Below are 21887 nucleotides of genomic sequence, written 5' to 3'. Positions count from 1 at the left end.
ATGAGTTCATTAGCTTTAATTTTCCAACCTACTTCATAAATCATAACGTAGAGAAGTAGGTTTACTAAGACGGCGAAGTAATTATTTATTCTTGTCATGTTTGTTGGTGCTCCTACAGATAATATAAACTAATATTGCAAAGTGCAAACTTTTATTAAAACCTCAACATCTAAATATAAAATAAAAAGAAAAAATAATTATAAAAGAGGGAAATGCCAGAGAATAGGGAGAGGTGGACATATATAGAGAGGCGGATGCAGAATTTTAACGATTAATTCATTTGAACTAAGGAATTTGACTCGGAGCGTAGATTTATAGTAGAGATTTATTTTGTATTATGTTATATTTTAGGCATGATACATAAACGTATTATTTAACTTGACCTCAGATGGACATCTATGATTTATGTCCTCCAACTTTGGATGTGGACAAATGCTAAATTTGTATAAAGTTAAATATGTAGACACACGCGTCCTACATAGTCAGAGGCAAACCCAGGATTTGAAGTCTGTGGGTGCACCGATGTTGTCAATGGCGCGCATAAGCCTAGAAGCAAGACTCAAAATGTGTTGAGCGCTCGCCTCACTTAATGTGCAACTTAAGTTCTAATTTCTAATACATACTTGCCCTTATCAGTCAATGAGGCTTTCTTAAGAGACGACTATTTCACTTTATCAAAAAAAAAAATCATATATTTGTCATTTATGGTTATATTATTAGTCTTGGACTAGAAATATATTTATATTTTTTTCTCTTTATGATTTTTTTTTGGTTAAATCTCACGTTTTATTTGTACTTTGTGCTTAAACACAATAGACCGTGAAACTTTTTTACTCTTGTTGTTTTTGATAATACTGTGGAGCACAATATTATCTTAAGACATTAGAAAACTTTCAGTGTCGATTAAGAAATATTATTATATTTAATTGGTCGTCAAAGATATAAACAATACTGAAAAAATAAATATATAGAACAAGTATTAGTTTTAAGCTAGTAACTTTTCTTTCTTATAATATGAGGTTCATTTTTAAGATTGTTGAATAATCATTTGTAGTAGCTCAATGATTTTAATGTTATAAATTTAGTAATAGAAAAAAATATTGTGCTACGCACTAACATTCAACTTAATGTAGTAGTAAGCACATTCAACTTAATATAATAGTAAGCCTTTAATCTTAAGATTGAAAATAAAAGAGAAAATGTTGCACGACCCAGGGATTGATCCCTGGTCACGTGGACGGATGTAATGTCTTCAGTCAGCGCAGCAAGGTACACTAGCATTCATTTGGGGGTTGGGGGTGCACTATTAACTATATCTCAATTTCTAAAGGTATATACACATGTATACGTATAATTTTTTTTGACGTCAACGGGTGCACGTGCACACTCACTAATAGCTGTGGGTTCGCCTCTGTTAACATAGCAGAACCTGAAGTAGAAAAATTAATTGTTATAGAACGTTTTCCCCCTAAACAGATCATATGTAGCGCGAGTCTAAATTAGTATGGCCACCGAGTACCCGAATACCAAATGATTTGACAAATAAAACACAACATAATAAGTATAGGTTTGACAAACATAGTTGTAACAACTCAATCCGCTAGTGATATTGTCCTCTATGGGCCTAGACCCGCACGACTTTAAAATGGGTCGCTAGAGTGAAAGACCTGTTTACTTATATACTCCGCATCTCTCCTTCATTTTGCCGAATGAAATTTGCCTCGACCCAGGACTGAGGTTTGTCGCACCTTACCGGAATTTGTCTAAACTCAATTTCAACTCTGGTCCACTTCGTCAAGGCTGACACGGGAGTGGCTCTGATACCATTTACAACGGCCCACGACGGAAAATGTCACGATTGGGACGTTACAAAAGCAGAACATAATAGGGACCAAACTATGCATACACAAAACCTGAGCAGCTGTGAACAACCAGAAAACTTCATCTAACAGACAACATATTCGATGAAATATACCGTTACAATGACATAGTACACCTCGATAGTTAACAATATATTACATTTTAACGACAAAACTTGAATATACAACAAGCGATCGCAACATCAGTTGATGATGCTACTCTTCCACTCCTGAAAAAACGTTACAAACATCTTTGTACTCAGCTTCATTTAATTGTGAATGGTCTGTTTTGGTGTGTGTATGTCGATTTTAAAGAGTGCAGATAACATTCTGCACCGATGAATGGGCATTTCTTCCATCACATCTCAATGTCTTCCAGCTCCGGCAAAGGAAAACGAAGGATTGCAGCAATGCCGGTTAGCTGTGTCAGTTCTGTGTTCCCAACCATAAGTTATAATCAGCGTAACCAAATATGCAACGTGTGCTCGTAGGAAGGAAAAAGATTGTAAATGAACATGTGAACGGACAAGGAAATACGATTCAAAGCATTACTAGGGGCCAACTAAAATAAATTCCGACAAGGAAATTAACAGGAAGTAACTAAATATACTCACGTTCTCCTGAAACGTGCATTGATGAGAAAATGAGTGCAGTACCACCGGAATCCTTGACTGAATCAACCAGATTAGCATACTTTTTCCTCGTTTCTACATCAGAACTCCTGTCAACAGATCAAAAGAAGTTAGATATTCCTCATGAACAATAGACCAACTATATACAGGAAATGAGTGAAATCGAAAAATATATAATTGATTTCACATATGAAGAACAATGAAATTGCCAAATCCTATGCACCAACGATGGCAATTTTAAAAGCCAAGCATGCCAAAAGAGTTGCAAATTACTGTCAAGCTATATGCAGTTTAATTTTTATTGCTCGTAAAGCCCATTCGTTCAACCAGGGAAAATAAGATACTCACCTAAAGAGCTCGTCGGTAATGAGAAGTGTCTGGATAGCCATTCGCTCGTGAGCAACTTCAACATGCTTTGGTCCATAGCATGCACGATCAGGATCCTAGAGAAGGCCCAATAGAGTAACAAAAACTTCCATAAGTATCCGGGAAGGAACACACTACAGGTATCTTTAGATTGACTAGTGGGAGTAAACTTCATACATGGTGAAGCTCATTCATATATATGTTAAGAGATGCGGTAAAAGGGACACGCCATACATTTATTGCGAGGAATTCTTGAAAGAGGGGAAAAAAGCTTTTAAAAAAAGGTGTTATCCTTCTTAGTTGCTTCCGAAAGCATGAAAAGTGGCATCATATTTATCCAATTAGTATCACAATTCATGAAATACGCTGAGGGAGGGCGTTCAAACAGGCAATCACTCTTGCAAAAGACCTCTATACCTATAACATCCCTAAATTATGTAACAAGCGGGTATATTGTTGTTGCAAATGAATTTTCAGTATTCAATTGGTAGAAAGGACTGAAAAAGGCAAACACGGAGATAACAATATCACCCGCTGCCCATTATAACACTACGTCTGTTCATGTTGAAAATTTTCAAATTAGTCCACCTTGATCTCCTTAAACAGGAATATCCGTCATGCATAGTGAAACATCTAGACTTTCATTTGAAACTCTCAGGCCTTCCACAGAACCCAAGGTAACAGAGAGCCGAACTAAACACCAAAAAGAGCAAGCAAACAAAATTCAAAACCAAGCAATCTGGTTGTACTCTTAGCATATGAAAGAGACTGAAATATCCCAAAGCTATTAAGAAACATACAAATACAACATAAAGATCAAGGATAGAACCTAACATTTGAAAGCATGTTGAAAAATTCCTTTAGAGCTTGAACCTGATTAAGATTGGAAGAGACGAAGAAACTGTAATTCTCGAAGAGTAAGAAAAAGACATAAACAAACATAAGCATATTGAATAAAGGTCATATTAAGTTGAGCAAGAGTCATAATGTAAAGTACCTCTTTGGCAGCTTTTGTATCTTTTATCATATTCATTACGTTTGGGGCATCCAGAACCTCTTTCAAACTATGTCTGTGAACCAGAAAAAAAAATTGGGCTTAAACAACCGAACTGGACAAGCATTGCACATCATAAGTCATACATATCAACTACAAATAGACAAATATTGAAGGTTATTTTTACAAAAGGGCTTACTTGTATCCTGAGGTTGTATGGACAAGAAGTATGCGTGATTTATTTTCTATTATAGGTCTTAGCTGCTTCCTCTCGGCTTCTAACAACAGGTGACGATGAAATTGATCCTACATATTCAACCCAAAAGGAATTGAATATCTCAACTGAATTAATATATGTACGGTACAGATATAATTAGACATGCATGCTCTATCTGTTGTAACATAGCATTAAAGAATGACTAGCCAAGAGTGTAACTTTACAAAACGAAACCAAAAACAAAAAATACCTTGGTGAATCCTGGACTTGCAATCACAGCACAGCGAACTACTTTGAAATCAACATGCCTGACAAAGGCCTGCAACAGAAATAAGAACCTGTCAGTCTGTAACATATTGCTTATAGAGATTAAGCAAACATCAAGAAAGCTGGCAGAGACTACCTGTAGAACATTGCCAAAGAACTTATTTAACGCCTGCAAATCAAAGTTAAGAACTCAATTTCACTGAGATTTCATCTTCAAAATAATTAAATAATACAAAAGCTGAAACAAAAGGAGACATACCTTATCATAACCTGCAATTGCTGGTCCATGCTTGCGTGGTATAGAAGTCTCTATACGAGAACGAGTAATAGTCAAGCTGCTAACACAACAGTAGCAAGTATATAAGACAAAATTATGCTAGACAATCTAGTAACTCAGCCTTAACCTTTCATACAATTCTGCAATAGAAATTCGGACATCCTCATTCGCCTTTAAAATTATTGATCTCGTTTAAATAAAAGAAAAGGAGATGCTCAAAATTTGTTTAAAACTCGTATCAAAAAGGATTATCAGATTGTCAAGCTTACCTTTTACCAATAAGAAGTATGTGTGCCAATCCTTCTTGCATCAGAACAACAGCCAGATCAGCACTTACAGAAGGATCTGAATCATCAAAATAAGAAAAAGTGGATTCAGCTTAATGAAACGGTAATCTAAGAGCAGTACAAAACCACGTATCCATGTTAGAATCAATATGGCTGTAACATCATCAATTATGTACAGAAACTTCTTATCAGATCAAGTGTTCAACAGCATTCTGTAACACACACGAAATTGCAGAAAATAATTATGTTCTCACTGCAAGTGCTTGAGCGGAGTAGAGAACCTCTGCAAAAATAAAGGCTAAAACACACCTACACTGAAACAAGCTATCCGAGACTAATGCACCTATAAAGCAGTTTAACAATTATGTCAATTGATTATTAATCTATCCATGTACTAAAAAGAAGTATCTACAGGCTGTAAAACTTGATAAGCCATGGACGAAAAGTAAGGGTACGAACTAAAACGCTTAATATTGCAGATAATGTTAATGGCAACACTTAAACAAATAAAAGTATAATTTTGTTAAAGTGCAATGTGAAACATACCAGCAGCTTGACGAAGAACCTCTCGTGCCAGTGAGTCCCAGACCACCTAAATCAGATAATCCAAGTCAGAGCTGATTTATATGTAAACTTTCGTATAAAATCAAAGCTGTTCAGATAAGACTAAAATTTAATCAAACAAGATGCTCATAGATTTGCTAACCAAATCAAAAGACAGTATTCTACCTTTCTTAGCACAAAAGGTCTGTGTGGCTCAATTTCCAGAGTGTGAAAAGCGCCTATCTGCAATAAACGTAATTAGAGATTTTGGTTGCAGCATCAAAGCAAAGAATTTATCCAGACAGATTTAGTTGAAGAACACACACCTTTACATGTTCATTCTCCAGGATATTCTTCCCACGAATACGCAAGGCAGAACCTTCTTTGTCATACTCAATATTCTACAACACCAAATTAATTATATTATACAATATTGAAATGGAAAACACTCAAATGAAAACCTAGAAAGAGTACTATCTATTTCTTGTTTTCCAAATGACACATTTAATGTGATTCGTTGGGAAAGGAGCATTGCTACGTGCAAATCTATCTTGTATATTTCATATAAAGGTTGTATTGATATCCTCAAATTTCATCAAACAACCCCCAAACCCTTCATCTCGACCACATTGGAAAAGAATGACAAAGAAGTGTCTCCTCTCCATGCTTTAGTAGAAAAATTTTCTCTATAGTTAATTGATTTCTAAGTTTATCTTTCAATTTCTCTTAAAACACCTTACACTGGAAGCTAAGATCAAGTTCTAACCCAGGCTCACACCTGATCACAATGCAGATAAAAGGCCATGAGAAGATGATTCCTTCAAATCTGCCGTTTCAATATCTAAAAGTTATTGCAGTTCACATTTGTCCAAGTCTTGGCATCTTCTATTCTATTCATTTGTAATCATATAGCAGACATCTGTCACTTCAGGAACACCTTAACACCAGAAATGTCCACTTGATTGATTAGAGTCATACTTGTGGTCTCCTAATACAATCGACAACAAGCACCCAGAAGCGCTTAATCTTCAAAGCAATGGCATATAAATAGCCTCAGATTGTTCATTGAACCCCAAGGCGATATGAGGTACTCACAGAGCCAACACTTGAGAAACCAAAGGCTATCTGGCTGTACCATGACCAAATCCCTATCTCCACAACTACAGAATGGGGTCCGTATCCCACATCGGTGTGGGATGTACTTATATGGTCTTAGCCTCTTGGGCCATCCTCACCTCATGAATCATCACACTTCTCAGTTTACCTGATGTTGCATCCCAATTGTCTATTGTCCACACCTCAGTTTGCCGGCCTGTGCATGCAGGGGGGGTTAGATTCCCACATCGGTAGTAGATGGGACGCTTGGTCTCCTAATTTGTTCTTGGGCAAGCTTCACCTCATAAGTTAGCTATTGGAGCATTGGGGGTTGAGTTAGGCCCGAGGTCCATTTTAAACATGGTTCAGACTTGGGCCCATCATAATCTTGGTTACCAAGTGTTGGGCCCCTAAGTTATATTATCTAAGTTTCAGATGTCTAGTCTTGGGAGCGCCGGTGGTGTCAGTGTCACACATCGGTGTGGGATGGACCCTCTTATGTGGTCTTGGACAATCCTCACCCCATGAGATGGTTTTTGGGATTGAGTAGGCCTAAAACTATTCTTCCCCCCAGCTTTGGAACAGATGCAATCAGCTAATTTATTTTACTCGCATTCAGAACTAACACTATAAAATGAATTAAACAGTCAACAAGAATGTTAAACTTCCCCTTCACAACTGAATGATGCTGGATGTCTAAATATTTCCTTACCTCAACTTTGATTTCCAATTTCAGTTTCACTCGTTCAGCATCTCTTCCTCCAGAAGCAGCTTCCCTTAGGACCTTCCTACAAGATATTACAAGCAAAAATCAACCGGCTTCCAGTAGGTTGTGTTGTGATAAGCAAAACCGTGTTCACAGTCAGCAAAGGCCCGCATAGCATAATTTGCAAATGATAGTTGCTCTCAATATTAAAAATGAGTGTTCATCGTAAGCTTTAAGCAACAAAAATATCTGTACTGTTAAAAACCTGAGCAATCAGTAAGGATTCACACTATTCCCAAAATCCATTGTCTAGTTACATTTTCATTCACGATTTCAGCATACAACAACTCCTCAGTTTCAAAGAAGTTTGGGTCGGCTACATGAAATCTCACTGACCATGCTACTCCGTTTAAACTCTAACTTAGGCTAATGTAGACAAAATCGGCCGAGAATTTAGTCCAACTCGTATAAAAGTAACTATCTGTAGGTCACTTTGGCAAATATGGAACACTAAATTTCCAAGATAAGATAATACTATTTAAGAATTAGAACAAAATAGCAAATTGACACAAAAAATAGACATTCGGAGAACGAGAGCAATTAATATGTTATTCAAGAAAATATAATGTTTTAATCAACTCGTCAGGAAGAGAAACATGCATCACATTAAAAAGTGTGTGTGTGTGTAGAGAATCAACAGAGAAGTTCAAGCTTCCGGATGAACTGAATTTGGACCTAATTACAAGCGACACTCATTTTAAGGAGTTCATTGAACATAAAAATTCCATCTTTAATGATCAAATTATAAAAGGGCACTTCAAGCTTCTGAATGAACGGAATTTGGACCTACTTAGCAACCGAAACTCATATTCAAGAGTTCATTCAACATAAAAATTCCATCTTTCATGATCATATTACAGAAGGGCGCCTCAGGATTCTGAATGAATTGAATTTGGACCTAATTAGCAAGAGACACTCATATTAAGGAGTTCATTCAACATAAGATTCCATCTGTTATGATCAAATCACAAAAAGGCGTTTCAAGTTTCCGAATGAACTGAAATTGGACCTAATTAGCAAGCGACACCCATATTAAGGAGTTCATTCAACATAACGATTTCATCTTTACAACAATAACAACAACAAACCCAGTGTATTCCCACACAGTGGGGTCTGGGGAGGGTAAGATGTACGCAGTCCATACCACTACCTCCGGAGAAGTAGCAAGGCTGTTTCCGATAGACCTCCGGCTCAAGACAATGAGTAATAAACAAATTCATAATAAAAACATGAAACAAGATGGAACAACAGAAATAAGACACCCATAAAGTAATATCCTACGCTAACAAACCAAAGGCGCCCCCCACCCTCATATCCCCCACCCCGACGCTCCCTTAATTACTAACTACAACCCTCCCACATGCACTAGCCTTCTATCCTAATTCGCACCCTCCAAACCTTCTTATCTAGGGTCATGTCCTCAATAAGTTGTAACTGCACATCTAATCACCTCTCTCCAATATTTCTTCAGCCTACCCCTACCCCGCCTAAAACCATCCAAAGCTAACCTCTCACATCTACGAACTAGGGCATCCGTGCCCCTCCTCATCACATGCCCGAACCATCTCACCCGAACTTCCCGCATCTTGTCCTCCACCGAAGCCACACCAACCTTCTCTCGGACAGTTTCATTCCTAAACCTATCACCCCTAGTAAGCCCACACATCCAACGCAACATCCGCATTTCCGCCACCTTCAGTTTTTGAATATGGGAGTTCTTGACTGGCCAACACTCCGCTTCATACAGCATGGCCGAAAGGACTACCACTCTATAAAATTTACCTTTAAGTTTGGGCGGCACCTTCTTATCACACAATACTCCCCATGCGAGCCTCCACTTCATCCATCCTGCCCCAATACGGTGGGAGATATCCTCATCAATCTCACCATTCCCCTGAATCATCGACCCGAAATACTTAAAACTATCCCTCTTACACACAACCTGGGAACCCAACCTTACTACCACCTCGTCCTCCTGTCTCAAGTCCTTAAACTTGCATTCCATATACTCGGTCTTGCTCCTACTCAGCCTGAACCCTTTAGACTCAAAGGTTTGTCTCCAAACCTCCAATTTATCATTCACAACTCCCTGCGTCTCGAAAATTAATACTACATCATCTGCAAAAAACATAAACCAAGGCACTTTTCCTTGAATACGCCGCCGCGTCAACACATCCATCACCAACACAAACAGAAACGGGCTAAGCGTCAATCCCTGATGCCACCCTGAATGCTCTGAATCTCCTCCCGCCATCCTCACCTGAGTCTTTGCTCCGTCATACACGTCCTTAATCGATCTGATGTACGCCACCGAGACCCCCACTCACCTCCAACCATCTCCAAAGAACCTCTCTAGAGACTTTGTCGTATGCCTTCTCCAAGTTGATAAACACCATGTGAAGGTCCTTCTTCCTTTCCCTATACTGCTCCACCAGTCTCCGCATCAGGTGAATTGCCTCAGTCGTCGAGCGCCCGAGCATAAATCCAAACTAATTCTCCGAAATAGACACTATCATCCTCAACCTCCGCTCGACCACTCTCTCCCAAATCTTCATAGTGTGACTCAACAACTTAATACCCCTATAGTTGTTGCAACTCTGGATGTCACCCTTGTTCTTATATAAAGGAATCATGATACTCCATCTCCAAGCCTCGAGCATTTTCGCAGTCTTAAAGATGTCATTAAACAACTCAGTCAACCACCTTAAACCAGCACCGCCAATACACTTCCAAAAATCCACAGGAATCTCGTCAGGCCTCGTCGCCCTACCCCTTCGCATCCTGTGAATAGCCTCCCGGACCTCCTCCACCTTAAAACGCCTACAATAGCTGAAATCACGACACCCCTCAGAGTGCTCCAGCTCCCCTAACACAATGTCATTGTCCCCCTCATCATTCAAGAGTCTATGAAAATACGACTGTCATCTTCTCTTAATATGCACGTCCTCCACCAGCACACTACCATTCTCCCCCTTAATACACTTCACTTGATCAAGGTTACGACCCTTCCTCTCCCTAGCCTTAGCAAGCTTATACAACCTTTTTTCCCCGCCTCTCTCCTCTAACCCCGCATACAAGCTCTCAAACGCTGCCGTCTTAGCAGCCGTAACTGCTAACTTGGCCTCTCTCCTAGCTAACTTGTACTCCTCCCTATTTAGCCGCTTATCCTCTTCATCCTTACTCTCAACCAACTTAGCATACGTCCCCTTCTTAGTCTCCACTTTCTTCTTAGCAAGCGACACTCATATTCAAGAATTCATTCAACATAAAGATTCCATCTTCCATGGTCAAATTATAAAAGGGAGCTTCAAGATTTCGAATGAACTGAATCGGGACCTAATTAGAAAGCAACGCTCGTATTCAAGAATTCATTCAACATAAAGATTCCATCTTTCATGATCAAATTATAAAAGGGCCCTTCAAGCTTCAGAATGCACTCAATTTGGACCTAATTAGCAAACGACATTCATGTTAAGGACATAAAGATTTCATCTTCATGATCAAATTATACATGTTTAGTAAATTCTTGTAGCACCTACGGCATTGCTTCTTATAGAAAAAAAAAACATATTTTTCGACAAATTCTTTACCTTTTTTACACATCTTGTGTTTGGAAAATTTCCCCTTCACACGAATAAATTACTCACTCTGATTTTGACTTGACACATAGTTTAAGAAAGTAAAAAAAGACTTTTGAATCTTATCGTTTTAAACTAAAAGATACGTTTTAAACTAAAAGATACGTGGAAAGTACCAACATATCATTTAATCTTGTGGTTTTAAACAAGCCACCTGGAAAGTTCGAATTAAAGAATCACCAAAAACAAGTAAAGATACACTCTTCAATAAACGGACTAAAAGGAAAAATAAGACAAACAAATTAAAACGCAAAATTACATGAAATAAAACGAAATTTTAATACCTGACAGTAACAGCCAAAACAGTATCACCTTCAGCTATCAAATTATAAGCAACCCACATATCATCTGCTTCCTCTGGAATTATCTATTTAATGCAAAAAATAAAAAATACCCAGATTAATTTAACAATTTTCCTCTTCTGGGTCATCAAAATATCAAGAAAATAACTCAAATTAAATGATACAAAATATTTTACAAGATTAAAAAATAAAATAAAAAATACCCAGAATAATTTAACCATTTTCTTTTTCTGGGTAATTAAAATATCAAGATAATAACTCAAATTTAATGATATAAAAACAATTAAAGAAAATATTTTTTTGTTACCTTGACACTACCAGGGCCATCAGGAACAAGGTCTTTTCGAACAATTTTCATATTTAATTATTAAAAATTGGTTCTTTTTTTGTAAGAGATTTGCTTCAGTTTGATGGGAAGTTGCAGGTTTAAAGGTTGGAGTGTTCTTGTATGTGTAGTTTTTTTTGTTTTTTTCCAAGACTATCGTATATATTAAGGTCAAATACTAAACAATTGGAAAAATAATGAAAAAATAACGTAAGCACCGTAAGAATAAAAATAGCATATAGAATCTAATTGGAAAAGGATCGCGATGTAGTGTTATATTAGAAAAATAAAATAAAATATACTTTTTTCATTTTAAAATAATTAAATTATTAGAATTTGACACACATATTAAAAAATATATATAAATTAGTCATATTTTTTTATTTTTGTCCTTTTAAAATTTTAAAACTTTAATAATCATCATGTTAATTCTCAATATTCATTTAATTTATTTATTTTTATTACAAAATTCAAAAAAAAAAATCTTACAATCAATATATATATAAAGGAAACTCTAAGACAATCCTATGTGGCATGTCTTAGAGGCCCCCAATACTATTTATCTATTTTGTGGTTTTTTGGGCCATTTTTTTCCTTATATTTGAATATTTTTCTTCTTTTTATATTTAATGTCTTTAATAAATATAATTATTTATAACTCATACCTTCAATTATACTCTTAATAATATCAATAAATTCAACCTTTTAATCTTCATAACCCCAAAATTTAATTTATAAGTTTATGACACCTTATGGTATTCCTTCATTTTGCCTATATAAATTTATAGTTTGTTTCATGAAAATTTCATTCAAGATTATCCTTTCTCTTCTTCATCACCATATCAAATTATGCTTAGCAAAGTTGTTGTTCCAGTTGCTGCTTTCATCAAGTAACTTTCGACGATTCTTGTATACATTTACCTTATTAGCCTAATAATAGTATGCCCTATAGGTTCATAGTATTATAGATGTGTAGTTTTTCTTGTAAATCATGTCTCTATCTTTTGGAGCCACTTTTGTTTTCTTACTTTCCATTCCCCCGTCTTTTTGGGGTTTATTGTTATTTTGATATTAGTCATTAGATAGGATGGGGCTGCTAAATGAAGAGTTTGTTTTATGCTTCTGACTTTGGATGTTCAATTTCGTATTTTCTTACCAGATATTGTTATACATGTATACGTAATGCTCACTGTTTAATTCTATTCATATGATTCTAATTAGTTTGTGTATTTAAGCTTGAACAACACAAGTAATCACATTTTGAAAGTAAATACGTAACTTACACATCTAAAATATGGAAAGTAATAGATATATAGTCCCTTTTAGAATTGCTAATTAAATTTTAGCTGGCATTACAAGTTGAAACTAGAAGGAGATATAATTAAATTCAAAAGAGATATTATAACTAAAAGAATATATTTCGTTTGTGATAGTTATTTTAAACTTCACGAAATTTTTTGGATTTTGATGTTTAAAAAGTTTACATTGATTTGTTATAAATGGCTAGCTGAGGCTGTCGACTAAGTTTTATGGCAGGTTGCTTCTTAAGTCAACTCTCACAGTGGCATTATTTTTTAAAAACATCAAATTTCATGAATTGTTTTGGTGTTTGAATCAACAAAAATATTGAATTTCATGAATTTTTCTGAAATTTGAATTAATAAAAATTTAAACTTTTGAATTTGTTCCTAAACGTTGCAATCCGAAATCATACTAAAGTTTCACTTATTAAACTTTCAAATTCAAGCAAAATTGTATCCTTTTTTAGTTAGAGATATATATTTGTCCAAATTTTATTTTAGAAACAGAGGGTCACTTAATATTCATTGCCTGAGGCTAGCCCAACACTCAAGGTGAGTTGTTCCATGAAGATGCAGTAATAATAGAGAGTTATGGGCTGCCATTTATTATCTTACTATTTATCTTCTTTTTTTGTGATTATTTTAGTTATTTTTTCTTTTTATATTAAATATCTTTAATAAAGATAATTATTTATAACTCACATCTTTAATTATACTCTCAATAATATCAATAAATTCAATATTTTAATCTTCATAACCCCCAAATTTAATTTATAAGTTTATGACACCTTATGATATCCCCTATTTTGCCTGTGTAAATTCATAGTTTATTTCATGAAATTTTTTATTCAAGATTATCCTTTCTCTCCTCCATCACCATATAACTTGTGAATAAACCAAAGTGTGAAAAAAAAAAAGACAAAATAAAGGTAAGAAAAATTTTATCTTCAAAATATTTCTTTGCATCTTTTATGTGTTTGGTCACATTTTTTTAAGTATACTTATATACCTATATTATGAATAGTATTAATTTTGCATCATTTTTTATCAAAGATAGTAAAGATAGTAATAATAAAAAGTATATCCACGTCAAAGTACATGTTAAAAGAAATGGTCTAAGTTGATTGTTTTATTTTGTGAGATGTTATTCAAAATTTTCAGGTGATCGAGGTTACCACATGCTCAACTAAATTGGCCTACTCGCGTTAAAATTATCTAGAAAAAAAAATGTGATTACTATACTTGTGAGCACTCAAGAAATAATAAATTTTGATTATTAATTACGATCAAAAGAATAATTGGTAGAATCATGTATAGATCAAATTGCTTCTTTTTTTCTAATAGTTACTTTGGTTAGGATAAGTGTAATAAAAATATTATAACTATTAAACATAGAACTTGATATTATATTAATAATTATCTAAATTGTTTATTCAGGAAAGACGAAGGAAAAATTATTTGAATTTTTATGTGAATAATACTTTTTCTTTTTGTGTATTTAATTTATTTTAACTAACTAATTTATTTTATCTATTTATTATATGTTAATAATTTTTCTTCAACTGGTTATGAAATATATATATATATATATGAAGAAGTGAAGAGTCATACTCATGCAACCTACAAAATTAAGAATTTGTGAAGACAATAAAGATATGTTGTGATATCTTTTCTTTTTCTCCTAATTAATTTTACTAATATGTAATAATGTGCTAAAGATGGTAGATAAAAAGATAATAATAATTAATCTATGCGTTATATTTAGCTATTCATATGATAATCTACAATAATGTATCATAACACCAAAATTATTACTTTTCCTATATATAAACTTCTATTACCGTTTCACTTCTACTTGATAAAAATTTATGATTTAAAAATAGTGAAAATTAATTATGATTGAAAATTATTTAGGATTCATAAGAATATATAAAATAACAAGAAGCAAACCAACGAGACTGATTAACAGGTTTGAGATGAATTAGAATCAAGATTGTTGACATTGCAACATCACGTAAGTAATCATGAATTTTTTATCTTTGCCTTTTTTCAATTGAAAATATGAATGAATATTCATTAAGCGATCAATATCCTCAAATTCAAAATACACATATAAATTAACATTATAATTATTATTATATTTTGTTTTGTAAATTACCATTTTTTAAAAATACAAACTAATGAAATAACTTTTGTGATTATTCTAGTATTTAGAAAACTGAAAAAAAATATATTATAAATTTATAAAAGCTCAATGATCGCATGTAGCGCGAAAAAGTTCTCTAGTTACTACTAAACATATTACTTCCTCTAGATATGTTTAGCATTTTTTGAGGTAAAATTTTTGATCAATTTTAATCTTAAAAATCTTAAATTGGCAACAAATTTTTGAAGGTAAAAATAAATAAAAATTTAGATAGAGTCAAATTTAAATTTTTCATTTTCCTCTAAATTTATTTTATAGAAAAAAAATTTACTTCAATATGATTCTTAGTTAATTTAACATGACAATAATACAATTTGATTTAAATATTTTATTTTATTGTAATATAAAGAACGAATGATGAAACTTATTAAAATAATAGAGAGAGAAATAGAAAGATATTTAAATATATATATATAAGCAAGAGAATAGAAATAGTAATTTTTAGTAATAGTTCATTGATTATGTTTTTATAATGTAGTGTGCAATGTCTTTTATAGACAAATTGCTACTTGAAGTAGTGTCATTGCTACAGTAGTATATGATACTTGTTTAATTGACATCCACAAATATATAACTTATTTACAATACTTCCCCTTGGATGTCCTTGTACTAAAAAAAATCACAAAAGAAATAAGATGTACATAGTACATCTTACCCCCCCCAGACCCCACTAAGTGGGAATACACTGGGTTTGTTGTTGTTGTTTGTAAATAAGATGTACATAGCGGTTTGTAATACGCATTGTTTGCTGCCTTATTAAAAGTCTTATCAGGAAAACCCAGTGGGGTAAAACCTTGGTTAAGGAAAAAAGAGTTCAGTGCGTATTTACCCCCCTGATAAAAATATTACTTAATATCCAGGAGGCGACGCATCCCAATCTTGTATCTCAACTTCTCAAAGGTTGATGTTGGCAATGCTTTAGTGAATATATCTGCTAGATTATCTCTTGAACGAACTTGTTGAATATCTATTTCACCCGTCTTTTGAAGATCATGAGTAAAGAATAATTTTGGTGAAATGTGTTTTGTTCAGTCTCCTTTGATGTATCCTCTTTTAATTGAGCTATGCATGCGGTGTTGTCTTCGTACAATATTGTTGGAATATTCCTTTTCAAATTAAGGCCACATGTTTCCTGAATGTGTTGAGTTATTGACCTCAACCAGACACATTCTCGACTTGCTTCATGAATGGCTATTATCTCTGCATGATTTGAAGATGTAGCAATTATAGTTTGTTTTGTTGAATGTCATGATATAGTTGTACCTCCACATGTAAACAAATAGCCTGTCTGGGATCGACCTTTATGTGGGTCAGACAAATATCCTCCATCTACATAACCAATTAATTGCGAATCATACTCATTTGAGTAAATAGTCCCATATTAATAGTTCCTCGGAGGTATCTGAATATATGTTTAATACCATTCCAATGTCTTTGTGTTGGGGAAGAACTAAATCTTTCTAATAAATTTACAACAAAAGATATATCTGGTCGTGAATTACTAGAAAGATACATTAATGCCCAATTGCACTAAAATATGACATTTCAGCGCCAACAAGTTCTTCATTATTTTCATGAGGTCAAAATGGATCTTTATTAATATCAAGTGATCTCACAACCATCGGGGTACTTAATGAATGTGCTTTCTCCATATAAAATCTCTTTAAAATATTTTCAGTATATTTGGATTGATGGACAAAGATTTCATTCGTAAACTGTTCAATTTGTAGATCAAAACAAAATTTTATCTTTACGAGGTCTTTCATTTCGAATTCTCTTTCCAAACATTCTACTGTCTTTGAAAGTTCTTCAGAAGTTCCAATGATATTCAAGTCATCAACATGACCTTTTAATAAAGACACAAGGACAAATGGATTATTTTTATACCCTTTTTTTCAATAGGTATTCGCTAAGGTGATTTTACCACATGCGGCCTGATTGTTTTAATCCATATAAGGATTTCTGAAGCTTGATTGAACAATTTTCTCGAGAATTTTTATACGCATCAGGCATTTTGAATCCTTCAGGAATTTTCAAATAAATATCACTATCTAATGAGCCATATAAATAGGTTGTGACAACACCCATCAGATGCATATCAAGCTTTTCATGAGCTGCCAAATTAATAAGATACCTGAAAGTGATTACATCCACCACCGGAGAATATGTCTCCATATAATCAATGCCAGGTCTTTGCAAAAATTTATGTGCCACAAGTTGTGCTTTATATCTTACGACTTTATTTTTCTCATTTTGTTTTCGCACAAAAGGCCATTTGTACCCCACTGACTTTATACCTTCAGGTGTTTGGACTATAGATCCAAAAACTTCGCGTTTTTCGAGTGAAGTCAGTTCAATTTTGATTGCATCTTTCCATTTTGATCAATCATTTCTCTGTCTACATTCTTCGATAGATTTTGGTTCAAGATCCTCATCTTGTTGCATTATTTCATTTGCAACATTACAAGCAAAAATATTATTGATAATTATATCATTTCAATTTCATGTTTTTCTTGATGAGACATAACTGACTGAGATCTCTTTATTTTTTTAATTTTCAGGTACCTGAACCTCTTCTGAGGTTTTATCAATTGTTATGTCTTGTTGTTCTTCTTGAGTAGATTCCTCCATATTATGATTATTTTGATCATTTGCTCCTCTTTTTTTTTTGAGCATTTTTATCTTTGGAATCGATTGGTCTACCATGTTTTAAGTATGGTTTAGACTCATTTGCAGGAGTCAATTGTCCTACCGGGAAATCAACTCGGATAGAAGCATTAACAACTGAAATGTTAGATTTTGTAACTTTTGATAGGTTAGTAAATGCATCTGGCCGTTGATTTGCAATGCTTTGCAAATGAATTATCTTTTGAACTTCTAGTTCACATTTATTTGTGCAAGGATCTAAGTGAGATAATGATAATGCATTCCAGTCTATTTCTTTTTTCAATTGCTTATTTTCTCCCTCTAATGTTGGATATATTGTTTCATCAAAATGACAATCAACAAATCTTGCCGTAAATAAATCTCCAGTCATAGGTTTCAAATATTTTATAATAAAAGAAGATCCATATCCAACATATATCCCCAATATTCTTTGGGATCTATTTTTGTGAGTTGTGAAGGAGCAATTGGAACATATACCACACATCCAAAAATTCTTAGATGGAAAATATTCTGCTTTTGACCAAAAATCAACTATAATGGGGAGACTTTATGATAACTTATGGGCCTTATCCGCATAAGAGCTGCTGCATGCAAAATAGCGTGACCTCATATCGAAATGGGAAGTTTTGTTCTCATAAGCATTGGTCTAGCGATTATTTGGAGGCGTTAAATTAATGATTCTGCTAGACCATTTTGAGTATGCACATGGGCAATCGGATGTTCAATTGTTATTTCAGTTGATGTACAATAATCATTAAAAGTCTAGGATATAAACTCACCAGCATTATCAAGACGAATTGTCTTTATTGTATAATCTGAAAATTGTGCTTTTAACTTTATTATTTGAGCAAGTAATCTCGCAAATACTAAATTACGAGTTGATAATAAACATACATGTGACCATCTTGTAGGTGTATCTATTAAAACCATATAATACTTAAATGGTCTACATGGAGGGTGAATGGGCCCACATATATCACCCTGTATACGTTTCAGAAATGCAGGGGATTCAATTTCCACTTTAATTGTTGATGGTCTAGTAATCAATTTGCCTTGATAACATGCAGCACAAGAGAATTCCTTAAATTGAAGAATCTTCTGGTTCTTCAATGAGTGTCCATATAAATTCTCAATTATTTTGCGCATCATATTAGAACCGAGATGGCCCAACCGGTCATGCCAAATAATAAAATTATTTGATTTACTATGGCATGTGTTTCAATAGTGCTAATACTTGTATAGTATAAGCTGGAAGAAAAAGCGAATAATTTTTCAAGTATATATTTGTTACCCGATATTATTGTAGCAATATAAAGATATTCAATTTTTTCATCATTTGTAATCTCAATATGATAGCCATTTTGGCAAATTTCTTTGAAACTTAATAAATTTCTTTGAGACTTACTACAATATAATGCTTCATCAATTATCAAATTTGTTCCTCCGGAAAGTAATAAGTTAGCTTTTTTGGAGCCTTCAATCAATCTTGTACTACCAGATATAGTACTTACATTGGCTTCTTTCATCACCGAATAAGAGAAATATTTCTTATCTTTTAAAATAGTATGTGTGGTAGCACTATCTATAAGACATATATTATCGTAACTAATTTTGGATCCAACTGATGATTGAGAAATTTTCATATTCTTAAAAAAAATATACTATAAGAAATTTGAAAAACTAATATAAGAAATTGCATTAGAAATGTAGAAATTAGAAGTACATAGTACTTTAATAAAATTAAAAAAAAAAAACATAATTGCAAACAAAAGAAAACAATAATTTTTTTTATAATTTTTTTTTCTCCAATAAGGTGATCAGTTCTTCAATCAATATCCCCAAAGAAATCTTCAGCTCTCAAATGAGTAATATCTGAGAGGCCCTTAAAGTCATCATCTTTATAAGCAAGATTTGCCTTAATATTATTGTATATATTTGATGGAGCTGCTTCATCATCATCACCTCAAAAGGTCAAGTGTGCTTCCACGTCATTTTCTTTTCTTTTAAGGAAAGCTTGATAAAGTTTGACAAAATGATCAGGCGTACGATAAACACGCGTCTAATGACCTTTCATACCACATCGGTGACAAATATTAATTTTACCCTTTGAAGAATTGTTTTGAGAACCTTTATTATTCTCTTGTTTATTTTCACCATTATGACGATAATTATTTCGTCCTCTGCCACATCCACGACCATGGTCTCAACCACGATCGCGATAATAATTTTGCCTTATTTCAGGCTGATCATGCGCTGCTACAACATTCACTTCAGGGAATGGAGCAGATCCAGTGGGACGAGTTTCATGATTTTTCATTAACAAAGCATTATTCTGCTCTGTCACAAGTAGACATGTAATCAATTTAGGATATTTCTTAAATTTCTTTTCACGATATTGCCGTTGTAGTAATACATTAGAAGCATGAAAAGTGGAAAAAGTTTTCTGTAGTAAGTCCTCATCAGTGATGGCTTCTCAACAAAAGCTTAATATTGAACTTACTTTATGAATAATAGAATTATACTCAACTACGATTTTAAAATCTTGAAATCGAAGGTGTATCCAGTCATATTTAACTTTCGGTAATACCGTCAATTTTAGGTGGTGATATCGGTCCTTCAAGTTGGTCTATAATTCGAGTGGATCTTTCACAGTTAAATATTCAGTTTTTAATCCTTCGTGGAGGTGATGACGAAGAAAAATCATAACTTTTGCCTTATCTTGACTAGATGCGTTATTTACTTGTTTAATAGTATCCCCAAGACCTCTAGTGTCAAGATGAATTTCAGCATCAAGGACCCATGATAAATAATTTTTTTTGGTAATGTCCAGTGTCACAAACTCAAGTTTCGATAAATTTGATATAGTGAGAGGTTGGATATAATTGGTATGAGGAGAAGCAGAAGTAGGCCAAAGAAGTTTTGGCAAATCTTTAACTTCTTAAAAGATATGTTTATAGTAATGTGGCTAACGCTGTTTATAACATATATGTGTATGTGTAAATATTAGCCTTTTTAAAACCTTTATGATGATCAACACAAACTACACATGAAAAGAATCTCAAAAGATGATTAAGAACGGGGTTGCATGGAACAACTAATTAAGTAGAACAACTAAGTTTGATCCAAAGAAATAAATAGAACAACTAAGTACTAAGCATCAATTTATGACTTCACTTCACATTCTTTTTTAAAACTTCACTGTGGATTTAAACGAAAGTAATTTGATGTTAATTTATGCAGTTTGATTTTGTATTACTTTAATTTCTATAACTCAATTATCAATTGACGTTATATACACGTGCAAAGCACGTATACTAGACTAGTATCTTTATAAAGGAAAAAACGTATTTTTGTTGGATGTATTATTTATCTCGACAGACCTAAAATTAAAAAAAAAAATATCGAGAGTTAATTATGTATCTTTATAAAGAAAAATATATATTTTCGTTTGATATATTGGATGATAATTATTTACCTCGAAGATCCAAAATTGAGTTTTTCAATAATTATACAACTTTATAGGAGTGAGGATTTTTATCCTATGTGATAAAACTGTCGGTATGAAACACTAAACAATGTATGACGGAAAAAAGAAAATCAAAATTTTCTTTTATGTTATGTTAGTAAGATACACAGTAGAATTCAAATAATGTTGATATGTTGTGCCAAATGATGTTCGAATTTGGATAAATTTTAGTCTAAATATATGATGTATGAAACACTTATTGGTATAATTGGTGTGTAAAATGAATATAAACACTAAATATTTGGTGTATAATTAGTATTTTAGGATAATTGATGTTTAAAATTGATATAGAGACTATAATTCTTTGATCATAATAACGAAACTCGTTTTAATATTTTTTTTTTGTACATTTAATGTGTAAAATGAATATATAGACGGAATATTTGATATACTAGTTTAGAATACGCTCTCCGTGCATGTACCTCGCTTCAATGAATTCAATTTTATAAAATCACTTTGACACTATAAAAAAAATATATCGCAACATTATTTTAGCCATTTGTCTTCAAATTTTATATTTATTTAAATTCTATAGCTTGTACCAAAAAAAGAATATTAAAAATAATGATGATATTTGTTTACTGACAATTGAAATAATTGCATATAATTAAATTTTAAA

The 21887-nt window shown here is 33.3% G+C and overlaps 1 protein-coding gene across 3 annotated transcripts; it reads right to left on the bottom strand.

Moving 5' to 3' along the window:
- Positions 1–1922: 1922 nt before the first annotated feature.
- LOC107870304 (protein PELOTA 1) lies at positions 1923–11762 on the bottom strand. Of its 3 annotated transcripts, none has more exons than XM_016716795.2 (16): positions 11551–11762; positions 11226–11308; positions 7250–7325; positions 5769–5843; positions 5629–5685; positions 5446–5491; positions 4882–4957; positions 4595–4670; positions 4472–4504; positions 4319–4387; positions 4051–4157; positions 3855–3927; positions 3692–3730; positions 2840–2934; positions 2474–2580; positions 1923–2291 (listed from the first exon to the last, which is right to left on the bottom strand). In XM_016716795.2, the coding sequence occupies exons 1-16, from the start codon at positions 11599–11601 to the stop codon at positions 2218–2220; spliced, it is 1137 nt and encodes a 378-aa protein (XP_016572281.2). In that variant the 5' UTR covers positions 11602–11762; the 3' UTR covers positions 1923–2217. The 3 variants fall into 3 exon arrangements, with proteins under 3 accessions (XP_016572281.2, XP_047268463.1, XP_047268462.1); XM_047412507.1 differs by having other exon boundaries at positions 4595–4673; positions 11551–11710; XM_047412506.1 differs by having other exon boundaries at positions 4319–4504; positions 11551–11710.
- Between the last annotated feature and the right edge of the window lie 10125 nt (positions 11763–21887).

The sequence above is a fragment of the Capsicum annuum genome, chromosome 5 (genome assembly GCF_002878395.1).
Source record: "Capsicum annuum cultivar UCD-10X-F1 chromosome 5, UCD10Xv1.1, whole genome shotgun sequence".
NCBI lineage: Eukaryota > Viridiplantae > Streptophyta > Magnoliopsida > Solanales > Solanaceae > Capsicum > Capsicum annuum.
Note: the sequence above shows the minus strand (reverse complement) of the source record. Positions and strands in the feature narration are given on the sequence as shown.

What these genes read in the sequence shown, in the direction of transcription:
- LOC107870304 (XM_047412506.1), bottom strand. Translation starts at nt 11,601, where the DNA reads ATGAAAATTGTTCGAAAAGACCTTGTTCCTGATGGCCCTGGTAGTGTC. An exon ending in GACCTTTTGTGCTAAGAAAG is followed by an intron (nt 5,492 to 5,628) that starts GTAGAATACTGT and finishes TATCTGATTTAG; the next exon opens with GTGGTCTGGGACTCACTGGC. An exon ending in CATACAACCTCAGGATACAA is followed by an intron (nt 3,928 to 4,050) that starts GTAAGCCCTTTT and finishes TCTGGTTCACAG; the next exon opens with ACATAGTTTGAAAGAGGTTC.